At 42.9% G+C, this 22,972-nt stretch overlaps 3 protein-coding genes across 7 annotated transcripts; 1 reads left to right on the top strand and 2 right to left on the bottom strand.

The window, feature by feature from the left end:
- Positions 1-946: 946 nt before the first annotated feature.
- wbp1lb (WW domain binding protein 1-like b) lies at positions 947-12,367 on the bottom strand. The gene is made up of 4 exons (XM_028975017.1): positions 12,035-12,367; positions 5,119-5,221; positions 4,869-5,030; positions 947-3,289 (listed from the first exon to the last, which is right to left on the bottom strand). Exons 1-4 carry the CDS (start codon positions 12,092-12,094, stop codon positions 2,568-2,570), a joined length of 1,047 nt encoding a protein of 348 aa, XP_028830850.1. The 5' UTR covers positions 12,095-12,367; the 3' UTR covers positions 947-2,567.
- A 756-nt stretch (positions 12,368-13,123) lies between these two features.
- On the bottom strand, positions 13,124-18,150 carry poll (polymerase (DNA directed), lambda). Of its 5 annotated transcripts, none has more exons than XM_028974836.1 (9): positions 18,042-18,150; positions 17,844-17,959; positions 16,667-16,968; positions 16,341-16,431; positions 15,923-16,255; positions 15,552-15,725; positions 15,343-15,471; positions 14,519-14,687; positions 13,124-13,522 (listed from the first exon to the last, which is right to left on the bottom strand). In XM_028974836.1, exons 2-9 carry the CDS (start codon positions 17,856-17,858, stop codon positions 13,161-13,163), a joined length of 1,575 nt encoding a protein of 524 aa, XP_028830669.1. In that variant the 5' UTR covers positions 17,859-17,959; positions 18,042-18,150; the 3' UTR covers positions 13,124-13,160. The 5 variants fall into 5 exon arrangements, with proteins under 5 accessions (XP_028830669.1, XP_028830666.1, XP_028830667.1 ...); XM_028974833.1 differs by having other exon boundaries at positions 16,667-16,964; XM_028974834.1 differs by having other exon boundaries at positions 15,923-16,249; positions 16,667-16,964.
- Positions 18,151-18,367: 217 nt separating this feature from the next.
- Positions 18,368-21,318, top strand: dpcd (deleted in primary ciliary dyskinesia homolog (mouse)). Its single transcript, XM_028974839.1, has 6 exons — positions 18,368-18,450; positions 18,605-18,685; positions 18,777-18,901; positions 19,956-20,089; positions 20,705-20,807; positions 20,970-21,318. Exons 1-6 carry the CDS (start codon positions 18,387-18,389, stop codon positions 21,072-21,074), a joined length of 612 nt encoding a protein of 203 aa, XP_028830672.1. The 5' UTR covers positions 18,368-18,386; the 3' UTR covers positions 21,075-21,318.
- The last annotated feature ends 1,654 nt before the right edge of the window (positions 21,319-22,972 follow it).

Here is a 22,972-nt window from a genome sequence, read left to right as displayed (position 1 = left end):
GCTAACCAGCCAAGAAGAACTCCCTTCCTGAGAGATGCCTAGCAACACACACATTCAAGTTAAATTGATAGCGCAAATTGTTTTTCATAACTGTTCATTTACTGATATTTGTTAACATGTATAATTGTTGGTAATTTAGCTAGCAATAAATTCCAATAGTGCTATAATTTTTGTCACCTTCACAGATGTGTTAATTTCACAAGTTAAAAAGAGTAAATACACAAGCTGTGAATGTTTAAAAGAATGTAACTGTTCATCAGTGTTACATTTAAAAATAAAAAAATATCAAAAAGTGTTTGTATTACTTTTATAATTAGTCAACTATATTTTAGACATATTTCAAATAATGATTTTGCTGAGATGGCCAGTCAATTTGAGAAAACATTTTGTATACTACATAAAGATGTAGTTTTGAATTGTTATTACGCAATGACGTCATCACGCAAAGTAATATGTTATTAAGAACCTATTTATTGTGCATCTGGATGTAATGTGATAAAATATAATACACTGCGCCTCAGAGAGTAGAGACATGATGAACTTATGCTTGTCAGATAGGCATTAGTGTGTGACGTCATCTGGCAACATTTAGCTACGTTTCATTGAAAATACTGGTAACACTGGTTGGTAACATCCTGCTCTGGTCCTTCTGGTTGTGTACCACGCCAGTGGTATTAACATATCGGTCCCTAGTGAACCAAATGAGGGATTTCAATGCTGTAAAATGGTAGAAACTTGAAAAAGTATTATTTTTCAAATTGAATTTACAACTGAAGTTGTACGAAGGTCAGTTGTTTCCAGGTAAATAAATTGTGTGATTTATTGCATCTACAACAGATTTCTGTGAAGCCACCACTTGTAATATTTGTATGGCTCACGACATACTAGATACCGTCGCCACAAAAAAAAAAAACCAAAAAACAAACCCAGAGTAAATTGTGGTCAGAAAAAGTTTTATTGAACATGTCCAACATCAAATGGCTTCAATACAAAACACTGAGAGGGTAAAAATACAGTCAGTTTCACCAAGAAACCCACAAAATATATAATATAGTTTGATTCACATATTATTAAAGTAGATATGTGAATCAGACAGCTCAGACCTTTAAATGAGAGCATGACTGTACTTTTACAATATCCTCTTTAATGCCACAAATCCTGTAGTCATTTAAATCCACAAGGCAATTTCAAAATAAAAAAAGGCAAAATCAGTGATTTGTATGTGATTTTCATGAGACACTTTGGCTTAAAAAAAAAAAAAAAAAAAATTTCACTCAATTCAAGCAGAAAAGTGGTTCTCAATAAAGGCACAGTGTACAGAAGCATTCATTACTGGTGATTAAACGTACCATAATCTAAAGATGATTTTTCTTTCTAAATAAAGATTTTTTTAAAAACACAGTAAACAGTTACAATGCAGTCTGCAGTCATATGTGCAAAAGTCAAGCTAACAGCTTCCTTTTCTTCTTCTTCTAACGTTATCACAGAAGTGCTCACAATCCAGACGGCTATACCAGTAAAGGCCAACTACAGGCACATTCATCAATTCACTTTTATTGGATAATTAATCATCAATTTTCACTCTTATCTGCCATTATAAAACCAATGACGACTGGCTGTGAAATAGTGACTGGCCAAACTTAGCCCATGCTCTGGTGCACCACTGGAAAACCAGACAAAAACATAATGTTACACATTCACCTGCGCTTTGAAAGTACTGATATTCAAGAGTACGGTGGTGACCCAGGCCAAAAAGTAAAATTTCATGAGGGTGCATATTATTCAAATATGCACATAAATATAATGCATGGATACTAATTTTCTTGCTATGGGGGAGGGATCTTACAGACTGAGTGGCATTCCCCTGGGCAACATGCATGCAGAGGTAACCAGACCAAACTCTGCTTTAAATCACCATTATGGAGATATGGCCTATAATAACTATAAAAACAAAAAGGTCACTGAGGCATGTGCAGTAGATGATTTACTAACTTCATGCCAAATCATTTGCCCATAATCAATATTTACCTAAAAGAAAGCATTAAAATGAACCGTTCTTGATGTTAGAATTACACACATTTAGTGTAAAAGGGCCTAAACACTAGGTACTACATAATAAATGCATAAATGTTGCACTTTGTGCTGTACAGCATGATCTACATATTCCAAATTTACCAACGTGGAGTGAATGAACTTCAAACCCTTGACCCAAGATCAACGTTATTAATAGTGGCACACTAAAACCAAACCTGCTACAGAATTTCTTAGGATGGCTCCAGTGAAGATCACGCGCAAATCAGTAATCTCTATATATGCAGTCCGTAAGCGAACGCGTTTTAAGACGGCGAGTACATAAAGGCACGTAACTCCGTACGCAGCTCTGCGTTTCACACAGCAAAGTGGATTTTAAATATCATATCACATATAGCCTCGGATTGCATAAGCAAGGCACACTGACATTCATCTCTGCATTACTAAAAATACTTTGCTTTGACTGCTTGAACGCACCCCGGCAAAATCGGGGCGTCGCACACGAGGCGGATTCTTCGGAGAGAACCAAAGAGCTTTTAGCTTTGCGACCCTGAACCCTCCTGTTCACTAATGGTGTGAAGTAAGAGGCAGACGGGCGAGTGAGGTGATGCCCCTGGCTCCGCCCTCCTCTCTGTAGCCATCGGGTATTGCTCCTCATCAGCAGGGGAGCGCTGGCCGCAGCTCTCGCAGAACTCCGCCGACTCGTCCTGGCTGTTGTGCTCTTCCTCACCATCGTCATCTTCATCATCACCACCTAGGAGCCCCTCCAGCTCCCGAGGGTCCCGTAAGTCAGAGAACCGTCTGCCTCCACCGTGGCCTCGGCCACAAATGCAAACTTCAATCCCCGAATCTCCTGTGAAGCGCCGCCGTCTGGCCCCGTGTGACCGCTCCTTGTCCTCGGGGAGGCGGTCCCTCAGTACAGGGTCCTTCCGGAAATCTCCAACAGTGCCCCTCTTCTCCAGGCCGTCTCTGACCTCCTCCATATTCAGTATTCCTGAGCCGCAGAGCTCTAGTGGTTTCTGCCTGTAGTCCACGTGTTGAAGAGGGTCCTGTGGCCCAGGCCCTGAGTCCACGGGATCAGCTTCTGGGGTCACGAGCGTGTTTTGAGTGGCGGGGCAGTGGCAGTCTGGCTGCTCAGGCGTCAGGGCACTTGCAATGGTGACCGGACCAGTGTGTGAGGCACTGTAAGGTGGAGGTGGGGATGGGGGCCGGGTCACCGCCTCCTCGTAGTCTGGGAGGAGGAAGTTTGGTAGGAACCCTGAAAAACAGGAGAATGTTGAAGAAGAACAGAGTACGAGCACGATGCACTGTAACCTGTACAGTGAGGTCAGACATTTATTCCATTACTCCATGCCAACAAAAATAGACCCAGCAATCACAGGATGTCCCATGAAGGCTAATCGATCTGAAGCCAAACAGTCTTTGGCAGTAATTGCAGGTTGCCACATGCTTCTCATGTGTCTGTAATGAGTTTTTAAATACCATTCTTATTTGAACAATTCCGACATTCCCAAATTCCCTTTTTAGTCAGCGGTCAGCCTGAACGGTTCTGTACAGATGACTGAAATTTTTCATACAACATATAGCATAAAGACCGGAAAAAACCTGGTAAGATGGCTCTGTAAACAAAGGCAAAAAGAAATTTGTTTCTAAATTTCTACAAAAAGGTAGCATAAAATGTAAACCTTGTGTGCCTTTTTTTCCCCCCAACTTTGTTGTATTTTGAATTTAAATATCCAAATTTAGGCTTTACCTGAAGAACAAAAATAAATAAACCTACTGCCAATAACGTCTGTTACCAAAATTGAGCTAAAATTCGCTGAGCTGTTTGCATTATTAATGAATGTTTTAAATGTTCTTTTGTAAAGTGAATGTGATTCGAGGTGAGCTGAACTGTGTGAACTTTGCTTCTATGTACTGTTCTGTTCATTCTTCATTTCCTGAAGTAAATGGAGTTCAAACAGGGTGGCAGCACTGTGCTCAGTATGCATGTGCCTTAAAGGTCCCCTTTTATTAATTATTTTTGCTTTTATATCGGTCTTAATGGTCCCCTAATATTGTATCTGAAGCCTCTTTCAGAAATACAGCCACTTTGAAACAGTCCCACAATGAGATTTCCCCCGGACGCGTTGTTTCGGTGTAAGCGGCCTGTAGAAGGAGAGAGGGCACTCTCAGAAACACAATCATCAACACCATTCTCCAAAGTCAATGTTTGGCTGTTTTGACAGCGTTTTTCCAGAAAAAAAGTTTTCAAGCCACGACGGTTGTGAAGTTACTTTTTTAGGTGAGGGGTGGGAAATGACCACCCAGTGGTGGCCTAGTGGTTAAGGCCCCGTAAGCGGCCCCGTAATCAGAAGGTTGCCGGTTTGAATCCCGATCCGCCAAGGTGCCACTGAACAAAGGCACCGTCCCCACACACTGCTCCCCGGGCATCACCAATGGTGATGGTTAAAAACAGAGGACACATTTTGTTGTGTGCTGTGCTGTGTATTACAATCACTTCACTTTTCACAAAAAAAGGGAGGTAACCTTTCCCTGTATGACGCCATAAGGGGACAAATTCCAGATCAGACCATCTGAGCTGTCAATCTTTGAACGGTGAAACAGAATGGCCAAAGCACTCTTTACACCTATCACCATTTCTAGCTACTTCAGGATCATAGACAGACTCGGGGATCTATGACATGTTAATGTCATAGATCCTATCAAGGGTCCTATTTTTTACAAGTGGTCATCCACTCAGCCCAAACAAGTGCAGTTGAAATATACTCATCATCATATCATATTGGCCAGTAGCTTCACAGATCCTACAGAGTAAACTTGAAAAAGGGTCTTACTAAAGTAGAAAGGCACGGCGCTGTAGTTGTGAGCCTCTCTGTAGGCTATGAGGTTTATTTCATGCTGCCGCCGTTGTTGCTGCAGTCTGTGTTTTGTGCGACGGTGATGACACACACAGCAGCAGCTCAAGATGAAGATGATGGCCCAGACCAGCCAGAACCCTAAAAATTTAAATCACAAAAAAACTTATAAACATTATGTGAGGATCTTAATGGGAGATTTTCGGGAAATACGTGAATGGAGCCTTACACCAGAGTTCGTAGTAGTAGCTGCAGCACTGCGACTCCCCACAGCAATGTCCCCACTCACACACATAGCTCTGGTTGTTTGCACCCTCACAAAGCAGAACATTCTGAAAGACAAAAAATATATATGTAGAAATGTTCTACATCACTTTACTGTTCATCTTGAAGAATCAGAAGAATCTAATCAGATTTTTATACATTGGGTTAATCACATTCATTTTTTTTTTGTATAAGAATGTATTAATCTACTATGAAAACCAGATCAAATTCAGAACTTCCTTGACCCATGAGATTAAATTTTATTAATTTGTTTAAAAAAAAAAAAAGGTTTCGGCATGTTGCTGCAAATCCTCAGTACAAATTAAAATCTTTAAGCACGTTGTAAGTCGCTCTGGATAAGGGCGTCTGCCAAATGCCGTAAATGTAAATGTAAACATTAAAAGACCCCTCAAGGTAACTGACACTTAAACCTACACCATACAACCTGCATTTAAAGGCGGAGCTGCAACACAAAAGTTATTTTTCAATCCTAAACTTTAAAGAAAAGAGAAATTGTCAGGCTCGTCAGTTCTCTACCCGATGAAAGGTCATGGTGCTCCTCCGCTCTTCCATCCAGCATAAGATCTTGCAACTCAGGGATCATTGTACAGACTGAGGAGGGGGGGGGATAACACACCCAGCCCAAACGGAGGGCAGGAACTGACCTACGGAAATTTCCAGCAGGCAGCAGTGCTGTGAGGGTTGTAAGGAGGTCCGCATTTTAATGAGGCTCTCTCTCTCGCTCCCTCCATCTAGAAATTTCGTAACGAGGGTGATGGAGGAATGACAAGCTTCACAACACGCACCCTAACAACAGCTGATGTTCCTTCTCTCTCTCACACACACACACACACACACACACACAAAAAAAACACACACATTAAACCTCAAGAGCACAGCCGTAGAAGACTTTTTCTCATTCTTAAGGTAGCGATAATGTTAAAACACTGCTTTAACCAACACACACATGCTGCAGGGGACCGAGGAGAATGAGAATGTAGCGCAATTTTAAAGCACATTCTGGACAAGGTGCTTCTTGAAGTGGCCCACATGACCTTGCACGCAAGTAACAGATACTCAGGGTCCTGCGTTACCTGGTTACACGTTAGCAGCAAGTCACTTCGACAAGGTAACGTGTGGCCTCCACAGACAAGTTGCCCTACACTGCAGGCCACAGCAGACCATCGTACTAAACTAGAGCTGAACAAGGTTGAGAGGGATTTAGAATCAGATTTCGGATGAAAAGGTCTTCTCCCCAGTTAAACACCACACATCCCTGGCCTTCTGAGACCTTTAACGCATGACATCGGCCATTTGAAAGTGAAAGGGAAAAGAAAAAAAAAAAAGTGAAAGTGAAGCAATTGTCATTGTGAAACACTGCAGCATAGCACATGGTGACACAACGAAATGTGTCCTCTGCTTTTAACCACCACCCTTGGCGAGCAGTGGGCAGCCATGACAGGCACCCGAGGAGCAGTGTGTGGGGACGGTGCTTTGCTCAGTAGCACCTTTGGGGTTCGAACCGGCAACCTTATGGGTTGATTATGGGTCCACTTCTTTACCTGCAATCACTGTCTCTCTTCACCTTCAACTCCCAATTAGCCACTACGTCAAGCCAATTAATGTTTAATCAGTTTAATGACGTACAATAGTGAAGCAACATCATTAACATCATGTTAACAATGTAATCGTTAACATTTCCTGCGCTGGTTCCTGATATGTTAGATTTACATTTATAGCATTTATCAGACGTCCTTTCAGACGTCCTTATCCAGAGCGAATTACAATCAGTAGTTACAGGGACAAGTCCCCACATGGAGACACTTAGGGTTAAGTGTCTTGCTCAGGGACACAATGGTAGTAAGTGGGATTTGAACCTGGGTCTTCTGGTTCATAGGCGAGTGTGTTACCCACTATGCTACTACCACCCCTTAACATGAGTGAATGATAAGAAATGGTTCAGTATAAACTAGGGCTGCACAATTTGGGGAAAGACATATTGCGATTATTGAGATCAATATTGCGATATGTGATATGATAAAAGGACACTTGCTTGTATATCAATGAAAAGTCGCATACTAATAGTGAAACGTTTAATTTCAAAGTGAAACATACAAACTACTTAACAACCTGAAATGCCCAGTGCTTTCAAAATACAATATTCTACAAAATTAAATAAATCACAAAAAACTCTTTACCATTACTGTCAAACGACAAACCCTGGTAAGGCTAAACAACTGTTTTGATTATATTTGGCCATTAAAATCCCGTATTATAGTTCTTACGTTTAACCAAAACGTTGTTTGGAGGCTGACTTGAACTCAGGGATGCATAGCTTTGCTAGCTTAGCTAAGGTTAAGATTTGTAAACTGAGGTGAATTTCTTTAGGAAACCTTCAAAGTTTGAGAAAAGTTAACTAAACAGCTAAGAACAGTCTAAATAGTTAATGCCTACATTTAGCCAAAACGTTGTTTGGAGGCTGACTTGAATGCATAGCTTCGCTAGCTTAGCTTAGCTAAGGTTAAGATTTATAAAACGGGATTTTATAATGGCCAAATATATTCAAAACAATTGTCCGGCCTTACCTATGAAATGTAATCCTGCGGGATCTGGTTTGGAGCGTACAGCGGTTTGTACAGCCCCAAGCAGCACAAGAGTGAGGCATTTTTATGCACTTCTCTCCATAGACATGTATATGCTTCACGCCACAGCAGAGCCTATCGCAATATGGCGGCGACGTTGACGTACGATGCAGCGCGTCATGCGGCGTCTAACCATATGTCTCCGAATCGAAAGTCACATCCGACTGAAGTGAGACTTCAGTCAGCTCGCAAACTTTGAGAGAATGGATCGGATATGTTGCCGATCCAATCCATGTACTAATCATTTAAACTGCAGCTTTTTGTGTTCATGTAATCGCACAGACTGACATCGCGATTAGATTAATCGTGCAGCACTAGTATAAACCTTCAGGACTGATGGAAACAGTCACCGTTGTGAAATGCTGCAATCACAGCAAAAGCTCCCTCGGGGGCCTTGTTGGCTTATTTTAAATGGAAATTAAGGCATTGCTTAATGTTTCAGCATCTTTCAGGGTTATAGGTTATAACAGATGATGACAATTTTTTACAACATTGTCGGTCAAACCCTGCTGTCAAGTTTAAGGAAAATGTTTCATGAAAATGTCACAAACTGTTTTCCCCCTTCTCGTTGTTTCATTCCATTGCCCTGAAGGGTTGGCGGGTTGGGGGTTTGTGTGGCAAATTTTGTGCGTTATAACTGCAAAAGAAGAAAACCAATCTTCTACTTTTCAGTGTAGTTACCATTCCAGAAAATCAACATTCTAGAAATAACTTTAACTTGATCCAGCATTATGAAAAGCCGCTTAAAAATAAGAAAAGACGATACCGCCTAATATTAGTGATGTTTTCTTGGACTGTAGATAATCTATTAAGCGTTTAATCCACTTTGCTATTCATCACATATCAGTGTAGCTTCTTTGCAGCTGATTGAGTGAAATCAGAGATACCCTAATAAGCAGAGCTCAGACTCATGAAAAGAATACAAAAATCTGAGTAAGCAGACACCTATTCATTGCACAACTATGGCACAGTAGAAGCACAACAAATTAAAATGGGGAGAAAGCTGAAACCCTGTAAACGGTAACATAATTAACAGACTGAAGTTACCATAGTGGAGAAACCACAGCAAGGTCATGTTGGCCGTTCTGAATACACAATCTAAGAAAGATCCCTACAATATACATGTATGTAAATGCCCTCTTTATAAGGATTACGACACAAGGATAGTGATATACATTATATATACACATTTCATCTGAATTAATGTGGATCATTCCAGCAGATTCTTCACCACATCAGGATCTTGCTATTTACCTCACAGCTCTCTCCTTCTACAACAGCCCGCAACCTTGGAGTAACAATAGACAACCAACTCTCCTTCTCGACTCACATCAGCAGTCTCTCACTCATGTAGATTCCTTCTCTACAATATCAGACGACTCCGCCCTTATCTGTCAACACAGGCCACCCAGATACTGGTTCAGTCCTTAGTAATCTTACGACTGGACTACTGCAACTCCCTTCTAGCTGGTCTACCTCCAAGTACCGTCCGACCTCTACAACTCATACAAAATGCAGCAGCACGACTGATCTTCAACCTTCCCAAATTTTCCCACACCACCCCTCTGCTACGATCCCTCCACTGGCTCCCAGTAGCTGCACGCATCAGATTCAAAATACTGATGCTGGCCTACAAAGCCAAACATAGAGTAGCACCATCCTACCTCATTTACGGCATTTATCAGACACTCTTATCCAGAGCGACTTACAATCAGTAGTTACACGGACAGTCCCCCTGGAGCAACTTAGGGTTAAGTGTCTTGCTCAGGGACACAATGGTAGTAAGTGGGATTTAAACCTGGGTCTTCTGGTTCATAGGCGACCGTGTTACCAACTAGGCTACTACCAGCCCTTCACAGCCCTCGCACTGCACCTCATTTACTCCGAGCCTCCAGTACTGCTCGCCTGGTCCCTCCATCGCTAAAGGTAAAAGGAAAACATTCATCTAGACTCTTCTCCATCTTGGCCCCTCTGTGGTGGAATGAACTTCCCCTCGAGGTCAGAACAGCTCAGTCACTGAGTATTTTCAAACGGCAGCTCAAGACCTTCCTCTTTAGAGAATATTTAGATTAATGTTCTTATTGTCTAACTTATGTACAGAATCTACAACAGAGTGAATAAAAAGATTGTATTCATAGTTGGGGTCCTAGTGAACCGGAACTGATCACTTCATCGATGGTAACTTGAAAGCACGTTGTAAGTCGCTCTGCATAAGGGCGTCTGCCAAATGCCTTAAATGTATCTGTTGTTCAGCTGTTCTTTATCCAAATGAACAGAGTAATCCTTAAACTCTGCATTTACAGTGAGTTATCAGTCTCTCTGAGCTGTATATATATATATTTATACAGACATAAACATACTGCTCCAATTAATTAGCAACAATGAGGGTAAAGACGAGCATAGAAAACATTTGTGTCTAGCAATGGGTCCTGTGTATTTTATGAACACTGAACAGTATGCTGCATTCAAAAACCTGTCATCCAGCGTATGACCTTGACTGTGGTCTGATTATCACATTTCAGTACACATGGAGAGATTACCGGCACAGTAATGTATGATTGTAAATCAGGCGAAGTGTCCTTCCTGACTGCCTAAAAGAATTAGGTCTGACTAGAATGTCTTCAGAGTATATAATGGATACAAATAAACATATGGTCACCCACCTTGACTTGTGTTGGATATGTAAATACAAATACTGTGTACACACTGTCTATAAATCCACGCCCCTCCTCTAGGATTTTGCAATGTGTGTGCGCAACAATTAACATAAATTTAACCAAACCCTGTGAAATCTGCATAAATTATCATATCAACGACAACCTTACTCCACCTTTGACAACAAGTGATGTCTTTCGTCATGGCATCAAGTGAGTCTTCCACTACTGTATGCATGTATTAAAAGTGTAATCCAGATGTTTACATTGATGCGCATACCGTGTATGGTTCCCTGGACACCAGCAGGTATCGGCCAAGCTGGCGATCACACTGGACTACCTTTCTCAGATGGGTCCTTCAAATGCAAATCAGCACTGTACGCACGATTTAGGCAGACACGTTCAAATGTCAAAAACCATTGATAAAGGCATTGGATTTAGAAAAAAATTAAATGCCCTCGGTTTTGAATGAAGCACCCCCCTGCACCACAGACGAATTGTGGAAAGAGGCTTCAGACACGGTATTAGGGGACCGCTAAAACCCCGATATGAACGTAAAAATGTGTGTGTAAAACATCTGTGCCGTTTGGAATACCACTGGGAGGTGAACGTTTTGCAGCTAATTCTCTATAACTGGCAACTGGCACAGCCGCAATCTACAACCACAATATCCACATATGCATTTCAATGTCATATTTATATGGAAGCAGACATAATCTCTGTTTTAAAGTATTATGTTTTTTTTTTTAATCGAATCTTCCATTTTGCAGCAAAAGACATGATGAGAAATAAAAGAAGACATTTTCGACCAGTTCAACAGCAGGTTGTTAAAAGACCTTTCATCAGTTTTTCACAACCGAACCGCCCTGCCAAGTAACCGATGACCTGCTGAATGAGTTCAAAATCCACACAACCCCCCCAACTCCCATAAGAGGTCAATGCGAACCCTCGGCCGGGACAGATCTGCACGGGCGTAGAGGTGGCTTTAAGGAAACCGGAGGGGTTTTGTGCTTAAACCCTTTCAGGCCCGCGGCCGTTCGTGCTCCCCAAACCTTACGATCAAGCTTCGGGAGTCACGGGAGTCCTTTCCCGAGGACCCATGTGCAGCGACCTCTGGGTAGGTGGCACGTTTTTGCTGTGTGAGCGCCCGATGAAACGATAAGACGCGGATTAGACCTCGTCTGGAGGCCTCGATTTCCGAGGAGCGCGTCTTGTGGAAGCGGACATTTCCCTGCTCGTGGTCGTTCTGGACCAAGTTCTCAGGCCGGCGTGCTCGGCTGCCCGACCAAACCCGATTTATGTAATGACTTGCCCTCGGTTAAATGTCCCCGTCTCCTTATTATTCCACTTGTTGCTAATCTGAGGGCAAAACTAGCTCGTCTGCTAACTACTGTACGATACAAGCAAGTCACTATTAACAAGAAAAAGCACTTTATAAAACATTAAATGAAAGTATTACAGGTCGCCTGACCAGCACTGGGAGCTAACTTTAGAAAAGTTAGCCAGCTAATCACTTGCACACGTCTCGGTTCCTCTAACGTTAGCTGACATTTACTCAATGTTAGTTAAAAAACCTTTCCGGTACCTCGTCTACCGTGGCCTCCGTTGGCCGGAGGGTTCCGACCACGTACAAAAACAGGCCCATTTTCACAAGACGCGAGCCCCGATCCGGCTTCTTCCGGCTTCCCGAGTCAGCGAGCGCAGGCCCAGTGCGAGGAAATCCCTTCCGCGCTCAAACTGGCGCTGGACGCCGACATCACCGGGGCGCAGCCGACGGCTCCCAGCGCCACTGGCCGCTCCAGCTCTTACACAAGCCCGACTCCACCGGCGGCAGCGGCGGCGGCGGGGCGGCGTCCGCTGGGTGTGGCGAAGTCACATCCAGCACCATGTGCGCAACGTGATGGATTTGTTTTTTTGTTTTTTTTAACACCCGCCCCCCTGAGCGTACTGCGCCACGATTGGACAAGAGAAACCAGCTGTCTCCACGCAAGCCAATCAAAAGCGCTTCCTTGGTGCAAAGCTCATTTTCTGCCCACTAATACCTTTACGAAGAGCCGAAAATGTATATAGTCGTATGTAATTAATATTACACTAGTATGAAGTGCAGAAACGTTATAGAAATCACGACCCACAGGAGGCCATGACCTCGATGCAAAGCTCACCATTCATCATTTTCCACGAGGACACGCAGCCATTATTCTGGACACCTTATTGTACTGAATACACATGAATCCAGATGAACACAGGTGTACTTTGTCTGGTGTTTTTAACAGTACTAACACATTATTGAAGTAAAACTGTGTTTTTTATTTATATCATAAAATAAAAAGTTATCATTTTTAGCAGCAAATTAATTTCATACAGAAATACTGCCTACTTGTGTGACACAACTGATCAGTTTTCCTTGTCTGAACATCTGGACATTAAACTTAGCATGTACGAAGAAATTAAGTGGTAGTGGGAAGGACACTCGTCTATGAACCAGAAGACCATAGAAGTCACAGGTTCAAATCCCCCTTACTACCATTGTGTCCCTGAGCAAGACCTAATTGTCTCCAGGGGGGGACTGTCCCTGTATCTGCTGATTGTCTACTGTGGATGAAAGCATGCTGTAAATGGAAATACAATCACATGTCCCATGCAGTGTTAAGGAGCTCACAATGAATGACAAAAATATCCAAGTGTATTTAATATCAGGAGGTCTTGTTTTATCACCAGTCTCGTTCATGGGGTTCCCTGTAAAGTATTCCCAGATGGGTAAAGATGTCCTGCTCACTAAGTGTAGGCAGGGCAGTCCCTTTGCTGACTTTCATGCTGCCCTGGCGCAACACATCTTGATTCAGGGAGTGTTCTGAAAGGCTCATGTGTCTCGTCTTGGCCAAGGCCCTCATGGAGCGGTTGAAGTGTGCAGAGCCAGTGAAATACATGAGGGAGCAGGCAAACTCGCTGTAAGGGACCACTATGATATCAAGCCTACGGTGGCGACGCCCAGGCTCAGGCAGCCGACAGACGCCCAGGTACTTCTTCTGCTCGCCATTTTCTTCATGGCTAACCAAGTCATCTGTCAGGAAGCCTAAAGTGAGAGAAATAAAATAATTATTTATCATTTTAAGAGCATTTACACTTTTACTAAGGGATTGTATTATTACCATCAGGCACACAAAATGTTATATACAGTATATTTACATTTACAGCATTTATCAGACGCCCTTATCCAGAGCGACTTACAATTAGTAGTTACAGGGACAGTCCCCCCCTGGAGCAACTTAGGGTTAAGTGTCTTGCTCAGGGACACAATGGTAGTAAGTGGGATTTGAACCTGGGTCTTCTGGTTCATAGGCGAGTGTGTTATCCACTAGGCTACTACCACCTCCACAAAACATGAAGGAAAATGTTACATCAGAAAAATAATTAGCTGTACAATAAAAAAATATTCATATCTGGGATAAGGTTAAGTTATTTTAAATTATTTTACAGAAGCATAGTAAGTATCCATTTAATTTTATTTTCATTATCATTTTTCATGAAAGGGCTATGGAGTTGACCTGTTATGGTAGAGGCACATCTGATTCAATAACATTTCATGAATTATTAAAAACAAGAGGGGACATGCAGGGATGCTCAGGATGTAGCTAAACTTTTTTTTTTTGTAATTACTGTTTAAATTGATTTGTTATGAGTTGACAAAATCATTGGACATCTTTAAAGCATCAACATTTTCATACAAAATATCATTAGCATTAGCATTTATGAGTTTTTATCTGGAGCCAATTTAAAAGTTAAACCTAAAACTAAATTATATAAATAGTTATGAATTCATTCATATACACACACACACACACACACACACAATATTTACATATAGTACATACACCCACGCACCTTTTCATCAGGAGCATGTTGAATTAGAGTGTTGGTAAGTAATTGTTTAATGTTTGTGGGGTAATAATTTGTTCCAATTTGCGGAATTGCCCATTTTATATGTAGAAAACAACAAATAACTGACAACATATCAATATATTGTAAAAGCAAGATTAAGCCATAAAGGTTGCTTGAAATCTTTTCATACCATGCTGGTGGAGAACATGGAGCAGTTTACTAAAGACTCCTTTATGAGACTTGCCATCCGGATGAGAGATCAGCACATCCACGTCTCCACACGTGGATTTACCGCGACGGTAAGAGCCGCAGGCCATCGCCACGAGGCCTGGATGAATGGAGTGAGCTGCCTCGCGCACCTGCAGAGCCAAATGAAAGAACCGGCTCATTAATGAATACTGTACCTTCCACCCTCGTAAGGTACAAGATGGCACGCTCTCTCAGATCAGCAAACGAAAGGAGACTAAAAATTCCTTCTTCACGGGGTCTCCGATTCCAATCATCTCTGTTCTCTGTTGTTGTCCCTGGCTGGTGGAACAACCTGCCCTCCTCCACACGACTAGCCGAGACTATCACCACTTTTAAGAAGCAGGTGAAAACCCTCTTGTTCAAAATATATTACAGACAAATCTAACACTTACACACGCACATGCGTACACATTGCACAAACAATACAAAAATGTAAAAATACATTATAATTTTTCTTCATCTAGCACCTAAATAAATCTCTGAGCATGCTCTTCACTGACAAGTTTGAGCCTTATCAGGGCTCTTAGTTTGTAAACTCAATATTCTATAGAAATCGAACGAGAATTGCTGGTGTCTTCCTCTTGTAAGTCGCTTTGGATAAAAGCGTCTGCTAAATAAAGTAAAGTAAAGTAAAGTAAAGTGAAGATGAAGTGTGGGCACACATTCTACGGTCATCGCAATCTGTACTTTCTACCTGGAAGCCCAGAAGGGAATACTACACTATGTCATTTCTTTGTGTTGTAAAGATCGGTGTAAAAATACTACCGTTTTCTCAATATCAGCTGCTTCCTCTCTTGGCATCCGAGCAAGAAAGTCTTCATAATGTTTCAGTCCAATTTTCTGAATACAACTTAGACTGGCTTTGGTGTGGATGTCCTCCAAAGTGCGAAACCCCTTTGAAAGGACATCAAACGTACGTAAAACATCATGAGACAGCTTCTCACCGCAGATAAAGTGATCAAAATTTTGACTACCTGCTGGTACCATAACTGAGCAGTTTTGGCTCCAACCCCCCAAATGTTTGTGAATAACTCCAGCACCGGCACAGCCTCCCCAATATGATCGAGCTTACGAAGATGCCCACTCTCCACAACCTCCATGATTTTGTCCGCCATGCGGTGTCCGATGCCAGGGATCTTGCAAGCCTCCTGTTAAAAAAAAGGCCATTTATCCTCTAACATTAAAATTCTAATGTCACATTTTTGCCACATAAAAAATATCAATCCCACAATTGCAGGGTAAATAAAAGGTAAAAAAAAAAAAAAGAGATCAAATGTTAAAGTACATCAGGTAGGGAACATAGCGGTGTTAACGTGGCGTAAAAATGTGCGCTAAGGCGAGCTACCTCATAAGATGTGACGAGCTTGTGGTAACTCTTCAGGGCATTCACAGCTTTTGAGTAGCTCAAAGCTCGCCACTTATCACCCTGGTGTGTGTAGGCTTTGGCCAGGGCTTCCAGTTTGTCGGTGATGTGCTGGTTGTGGTTGCTCCCTTTGGCCATGGAGGACTGGGCACACACCCACTTGCTCGGGACTGCCGGCGGCTCTGCTGAGCTTGAGGGTTCATCAAGGGTGATGGTCTGACCTTTGGGCTGGAGTCCACTAAACAAAGCGTCCAGATCGCACTGAGATACACCATCTTCATCTGTGTAGTCGCCCTGGCACTCAGAAGCCTGGGCCAAGCAGGGCGCAAGACAAAAATCACTACTGTTCACTACTATGAATGTACACTGTGCTTAATTCTACCCACAGTCTCCATAGTACCGTCTCAGTGGAGTCTTCTTCAGACGTCGTCATCGTCTCACCAACAGCCACACCGTCACTTCTCGCTCCGTCTGTGTCCAATGCTTGTACGCTACAAACAGTGATGTCGATGTGAGTGGAAACGCAGAATTAAAACGCCGTTCACGGCATCTTGGGTGAAATACTGCTGTGAACGCAACCAGGGTGCACCGAGGACAGACAGACGTCTGTGATTTTTGGCAGGATCTACACAAGTACATTCTAGGCCAATCAGAAGTCAGGTCTGAACAACCCATAAACGACATGGTCACAATACACCCGAACAATAGTAGAAGAAAAAAAAATACCTTTCAGAGATCTGAAGACTGTAGCCTGTGGAGTCCAATAACGATTTAGCAGCGATGCACGCGCTCAGCCATGTGCATTTTACCAGCTTCACTCCAAGTGGCAGCGTTTCTAATTTCAAGAGCCTCAAGGCTCGTTCTCGGTCCATGGCGTCTTCCACAATGACGTGTGTGACAGTGGGGCGAAACGAGTCCTCCAAACCTCCTCCGTTGTCTGCAACCTGTCTCTGGAAAATGTCACGCCGTGCCTTCCCTATCCCAGCGGGGAGGATGAAGACAGACGCCCCCTGGAAAATAACCCCTGCCAGAAAACCAGATAAAGGCATGAGATATTTCACCTTAGCTAGGCTGTCCTAGTCAGGTTACCGGGCCACTGTTACACAAAAATACCACTATAACCACATATTTCAGTATCGGTCGTACAGTGCTACCGTCTGCCGCTGCTTCCGTTTGTTCTCTCCGAGACACGGAATCAAGCACACAGACTACTGGCAGACTCCAGTGAAGAGACCAGCAGATAAATCCTGGTTCCTGACAACTGCTAAATGACGACTTAGCATGAAACGAACCAGAGGGTCACCACACCCACCACCACCGTAACAACTAAAGCATCTGGGATCTTCAAATGGACCATTAGCACAATAATGGACACGTAATGTACACCATGACACTGGACTAAAACCTAGACTGCACTGTCCAGTACCTCCAAACATGGACAGATGCCATTTACTGCACTTTGGACTTTTCCCACCTCTACAGCTGTAGGACATTTTCTCTTCTTCAACAAATCATCACCAACCCTGAACTGACACCATTTGAGGGAATCTCTGTATCACTCATTCCCAACTTTTCTTTCTTTCTTTTTTCTCTTCTCTCTGGGCTATATAAGAAATAAATGTTGTTGTAGCAGCTATGTTGTAGCCCTTGAGGGCCAGTGGTGGGCTCGTGGTTAAGGAAGTGGACCCGTAATCAGATTCGCCGAGGTGCCACTGAGCAAAGCACTGTCCCCACACACTGCTTCCCGAGCGCCTGTCATAGCTGCCCACTGCTTACCAAGGGTGATGGTATAAAAGCAGAGGACACATGTCGTTGTGCTGTGCTGTGTATCACAATAAAATCACTTCACTTTATTTACTTTATGTGGCTGTTCAGGCTGTGATCCGTCTGTCCACCGGTTTACCTGCAGCAGCTTCATCAGGCCTCTTTTTCGGTGGGGGTGCGTCCTTTGCCTCTCCAGCCTTTGACCGCTTTACTTTTGGAAAAGCCTTTAATATTCCACGTGCCTCCATTCCGTTCCTGGTGAGACGTAAACGCAGGCCAGAGTTTAACCGCAGTGGCACTTAAAACCTGAACTGAAACGCTGTAGCAACGTCCATACCGCTATGCCGCCATGGATCGTTCCGACAGCGACAAAGAAGCAAAACAGACATCGGCTCACGTTTTCCAAACCCACCCACTACACAAACCGACGTCGCTGCAGTCTTGCCCAACAACTTCCGGGTCACATTTTAAAACGTCCTTAAAATGTAAACGGTATTTGGAAAAATCGTACGTGTTACATAGACCCAGTGCAACGCTTAAACTACAACACTAATTACACTACAACTTGACTGATTATGAATATGAAAAGCGTAACCCGATCGACTTAACCCGGTAACGTTTCGGCCGAGCCCCTGTTCCCATGGTTACACCTGGGTAGTTTGCGGAAGCGCCGCGTTCCATCATGGCCGCGGAAAGCTGGAAGGATGTCCTGAAATCCGCAAGAAAAACCGCGCTAATTCACGACGGTGAGCCTTTAATGGTCGTTTGCTGGATTTTGGAATGTAGTGCGCCGATTAATTAAGCTTTCTGGTCCACGGCTGCTGCATTTCGTGCAGAATGAATCACGCGGCTGTGGCTGTACATGTTCTGCTGCGATAAATACTATCATCGTGTTTTCAGATAAAAGGAAAGTTCACTATCTGTTTACGGATGGAAGCGAAATGGCCGAAGAATACGATCTGAGGACGGACGAACTAATTTGTAGGTTTTATTTGTTAGCTTGTTTGTGTGTTTTGTACTGAGGTTAGTTGTGTGTAATATACAACCATAAGTACTGTGTGCTGTCTTACAGTGAGAAAATGGCGCAGAAGAAGCACTTTAGGTGGCCAAGGGCCATGGGAGGTGGAGGTTGGTGAGTCCCACTCACCGCAGGTGCTCTCCGGAGAACCTGACTTGCTGAAGGAGAACATCTCCAATGTAATGATCTTTTACATGACATGCAGCTTTAGAAAGGATAACATAAAAAACAAACAATACATCTGCTAATCAGCTATTACATTATAATCTAACATTGGGTTCCCCTAAACAGGTTTGCTGTGGGAACTGGCATCAAACCTCTAGATCTTACGATCCTCTAGCACAGCACAAATGTTCTGTTGGATTGAGACCATGAGAATTTGAGTCAGCTCCTCAAATTCATTATTGTGTTCTTCAAAAGTAGTTTGGCTGTATGAGATATTGTACAGAAAGACTGCACTGCATCTGTCTATGTTCCAGAAGACCATAAAGTCACACAGCTCACTACCATTGTGTCTCTTAATCCCGAGGATCTCTGGGGAAACTGTCCCTGTAACTACTGATTTTAAGGGCATCTGATAAATGCGGTAGATGAAAAGTAACGTTCCCAGATCATTCCCAATAGCATCACATGACCTACAACATCTTGCCTTTTTCCTGTGCATGAAAATGTAAATGTGATCTATCAGACCATGTTAACTGCTTCTAACTCCATTGCTCTGTGGTGCAGAACTGATGTTCACATGCTCATTGTAGGCTCTCTTGTCTGTGGACACTTTTCAGCATGGCCACGCTGAACAGTCTTCTGCTAAATACCTTCATATATATACAACATGGGTGTCCTCGGCTCCCCACATGCATCAGTGAGCCTTGGCCTCACATGATTCTGTCACTGGCTCAACGGTTTTTCTTCTTCGACTCTTTTGATAAGTCGTGACCACTGAAAACCAAGAACATCCCACTAGAGCTGCAGTTTGAGAGATGCTATGACCCAGCCGCCTATTCATCATAAAGGGTCTCAATTTATCTCAATTTATTCTTCATCCACTTCACATGAAGTGCAGTTGTTCTTACAGACAATGAAAAATTAGGAAGAAGACCCATTTACACAAAATATGTTTTTGTTGAAGAATCACGCATATATGTGAAAGATATAAATGATAGAACAGGTCAACTTTTTAATTTTCTTTCTGAATGAAATTACAGTATGTATTTTTTTTTCATGTTTGCACAGCCCATCTTCATGCGCAAGGACACTAAGACATCTTTTCAGTGGCGGGTCCGCAACCTTCCTTACCCTAAAGAGGTGTATACAATTTCCTTGGAGGCAGCAGACCGGTCCTGTGTGATTCGGACATCAAACAAAAAGTACAGTTTCAAAGTAGTTCAAACTATGATTTGATAATAATGTAAGACAAGAAATAATTTCTGTGTTAGCTGCAGCTTTAGAATTAAATACAATCAAACATATAGTTAAAAGACAAATTGTGTACTTCATGTATTTAAAAAGATGTGTTTGTTTCATTAAGCATGGTAAGACATTGGAAGTAATTTTATTGTTCATATGTCACTTAATAAGGGGTTAAGTAGTGGGTAACACACTCGCCTGTGAACCAGACGAGGTTCAAACCCCACTTACTACCATGGTGTCCCTGACCGCTCCCCGGGCACCTGTTCACTGTGTGCACTGACAATCACTTCACTGAGCCTTCCTGTAGAAAAAGTACAGATGCCACCTCTGCCATCTATTCATTACTATTTCTCTATTTTATGCAAATTATGGAACCAACATGGAATCGAGGCAATGACAAACTAAAAGACACAGCGCTGTTAGCATTATGGTTTTGGGCCTCTCGAGCCAGTAAATGTCGTCTCTGAAATGGTAGTTTGCTGTGTGTCCCTACAGGTGGCACTGTTCGATCGCTAGAAAGATTGGCATCGACCTGAAAAGCATTTGACTGTTCTAAACATTTTTCTTTGCAGGTATTACAAGAAGTTCATCGTTCCAGACCTTGACCGCTGCAAGCTGCCACTTGAAAGCTCGGCTCTTACATACACACATGCCAACAACACTTTAATAGTCAGTGTAAGTTCATGTTCACCATGGTTCGCATGCTGGAAAATATAATACACAAGTGGAACAAACAACCTCAGCAACATTTTAACATATTCAAGTGCTGGTACGATGTAGAGTGATTCTCCTTCATGTATGTGTATTCATTTATAATAATTCTCTATTTCTTCATAGTACAAGAAGCCTAAAGAGATTTTAGACTTTGAGCAGGAGCTGCTGAAGGAGCTGAAGAAGCTGAAGGCAACCAAGGAAGATGACAACGATTGCAGAACACAATGAAGTGCTGTCAGTGGACTGTGTCTATTGCTCACTGGTGTAGTCGTTTTCAATTTAGTTCCCAAACATCACAGTGGACTAAAATGTCCATAATTTCATAGTTAAATAGTTTAAAAGGTCAATGCACTGAAATGCCACTGTCTTATTGTCCCGTATATGCATGTAACAAATACTGAGAAAATTGTTTCCATCAATGCTTCTGTCAACTTCAATGTAAATGTGTTCTAAATATAAGCAGACAAGCTAAGATTTGAGGAATTACACTTTTTTTTTCTCTCTCTCCTCCTTTAAATACGGTCCCCTCTGCTCAGCCGCCATGCAACCGTTTGTTGGACATTCAATCATAAACTGCAGTTCCAAAACAAAGCCATTATCTGCATATTTAGATGCACTCAGAGACTCGACTGTGAAGGGCACTTGCGATTCCTAGCGTCCCCAAAGCGTCCACGCCAAACCCAGTGAGCAAACACTAAAAACAGACACTAAACCGCACTCTCACACCAGGGTTGCTTTCACCATTGTCCTTTGTGTCAGCCGTGGACGCAAACGTACACTGTGGAATTCCAAGCGCTGCATTCAATGAAGACTGCACAAAGAGGCTGACTAATTAAAAAAAACAAATATTTCCAAATAAGAATTTGCTCAACGCATAGCCCTAAGTTATGTGTGTGTGATATATATATGTATATATATATGTGTGTATATATGTATGTATATATATATATATCAGGCCATGTATATGACCTTCATGAGTACAGGATTTGTCTTATGTGACTTATGAAGATGATTGTATAAAATGCAATTTTCCATCCGTCTGTTTTCTAGTACACAAACTAGCATGCTGTTGTTAAGGGTGGATTTTGTCCTTGAAACAAATGTACACTATCGTAACTCTCGCGCATCCAGGGGAACTCTTTCCGCCCCAACATCTGCACACATCATTGCTGTCCTCCAGATCGAAACCTGCAATGCTGCTGGCCAGCACAGAAGCTTCTGTTCTTCTGCCCAAAGATTCCACGCTCCTCTTCCCAGCTATTTCAGACAAGATGCAGCAAATTCTGACTGTCCAGAGATATCTTTGGCAGAGGGTGGGACAAAAAGCCAACCTTGCACTGGGAGTTTCGGCATTTGGCAGGTTAACTTGCGGTTATTCTGGCTTTCGTTATCTGTCTAGCTCGCAGCCACGATTATACACTGCTTTCTGAGCAGCTACAAATGGTTTTCAGGATGTCGACCTGCAGCCTATGGGGAGTGCCTGGTACGATCTAGCTGAGTTATATTGCATTGTCGCCACGAGTGATTTATATATAATACATTTATGTCTCTGATGCAGCGTCCGAGGGTCTCACAGCAGCCTGTAACCTACTCCTATCAACTTACTACCAGTACCGGCGGCAAGGCAGCTGGTTTTATTATTACCCACAGGACAAACGATTAAAGGCTTTTCGGCGCTCGTGTGAAAAGATTTTTCATTTGGCCAGTCCCGCGCGTCTTTGTCTTCAATCGGTCGAATTTCTTTTATACGAGCGGAGACAATGCGCGCGGACTGTCATCGAGCGACAGACGGCGCAGGCCCCGTCATGGGAAAGCATCGGGCAGTACGCTCTGATTCCTGCGCACTGTCACCCCCCCACCCCCACCCCTTTCTCCCCCACCGCCCGGCCTCAGTGGTCATGCCCAACTGCTTCTGGAGACCGCTTCTTTTTTTTTTTTTTTTTTTTTTGCCCCTTTCACTCCCGGATGCCTCTTCCCAGCCACTGCCCCGCTCTTTCTCGCCGCACAGGCTCCCGGCGGCTTTCTTCTACCCCCGTGTGACTGGCCGTCCTTTTTGATAACTGACCCCTCCTCGTGTTATTATGCGGAGCCTCCATTGTATAACATGTTTCTTTATACGAAGGCCA

The sequence above is a fragment of the Denticeps clupeoides genome, chromosome 3, assembly GCF_900700375.1.
Source record: "Denticeps clupeoides chromosome 3, fDenClu1.1, whole genome shotgun sequence".
Lineage (NCBI taxonomy): Eukaryota > Metazoa > Chordata > Actinopteri > Clupeiformes > Denticipitidae > Denticeps > Denticeps clupeoides.
The sequence above is the reverse complement of the archived record's forward strand: the minus strand, read 5'-3'. Positions and strand labels throughout refer to the sequence as shown.

Excerpts from the sequence above, each read along its gene's own strand:
- wbp1lb (XM_028975017.1), bottom strand. The coding sequence starts at position 12,094 with ATGGGCCTGTTTTTGTACGTGGTCGGAACCCTCCGGCCAACGGAGGCC. Across the intron at positions 5,031-5,118 it reads CTACTACTACGAACTCTGGT|GGTTCTGGCTGGTCTGGGCC; the intron begins GTAAGGCTCCAT and ends TTAAATTTTTAG. Across the intron at positions 3,290-4,868 it reads CGCCGTGCCTTTCTACTTTA|GGTTCCTACCAAACTTCCTC; the intron begins GTAAGACCCTTT and ends CCTGTTTTTCAG.
- dpcd (XM_028974839.1), top strand. The coding sequence starts at position 18,387 with ATGGCCGCGGAAAGCTGGAAGGATGTCCTGAAATCCGCAAGAAAAACC. Across the intron at positions 18,451-18,604 it reads AACCGCGCTAATTCACGACG|ATAAAAGGAAAGTTCACTAT; the intron begins GTGAGCCTTTAA and ends TCGTGTTTTCAG. Across the intron at positions 20,090-20,704 it reads ATTCGGACATCAAACAAAAA|GTATTACAAGAAGTTCATCG; the intron begins GTACAGTTTCAA and ends TTTTCTTTGCAG.
- poll (XM_028974833.1), bottom strand. The coding sequence starts at position 17,952 with ATGGAGGCACGTGGAATATTAAAGGCTTTTCCAAAAGTAAAGCGGTCA. Across the intron at positions 16,256-16,340 it reads AAGAAGACTCCACTGAGACG|GCCCAGGCTTCTGAGTGCCA; the intron begins GTACTATGGAGA and ends GCGCCCTGCTTG. Across the intron at positions 15,472-15,551 it reads CTCAGTTATGGTACCAGCAG|GGGTTTCGCACTTTGGAGGA; the intron begins GTAGTCAAAATT and ends GTCCTTTCAAAG.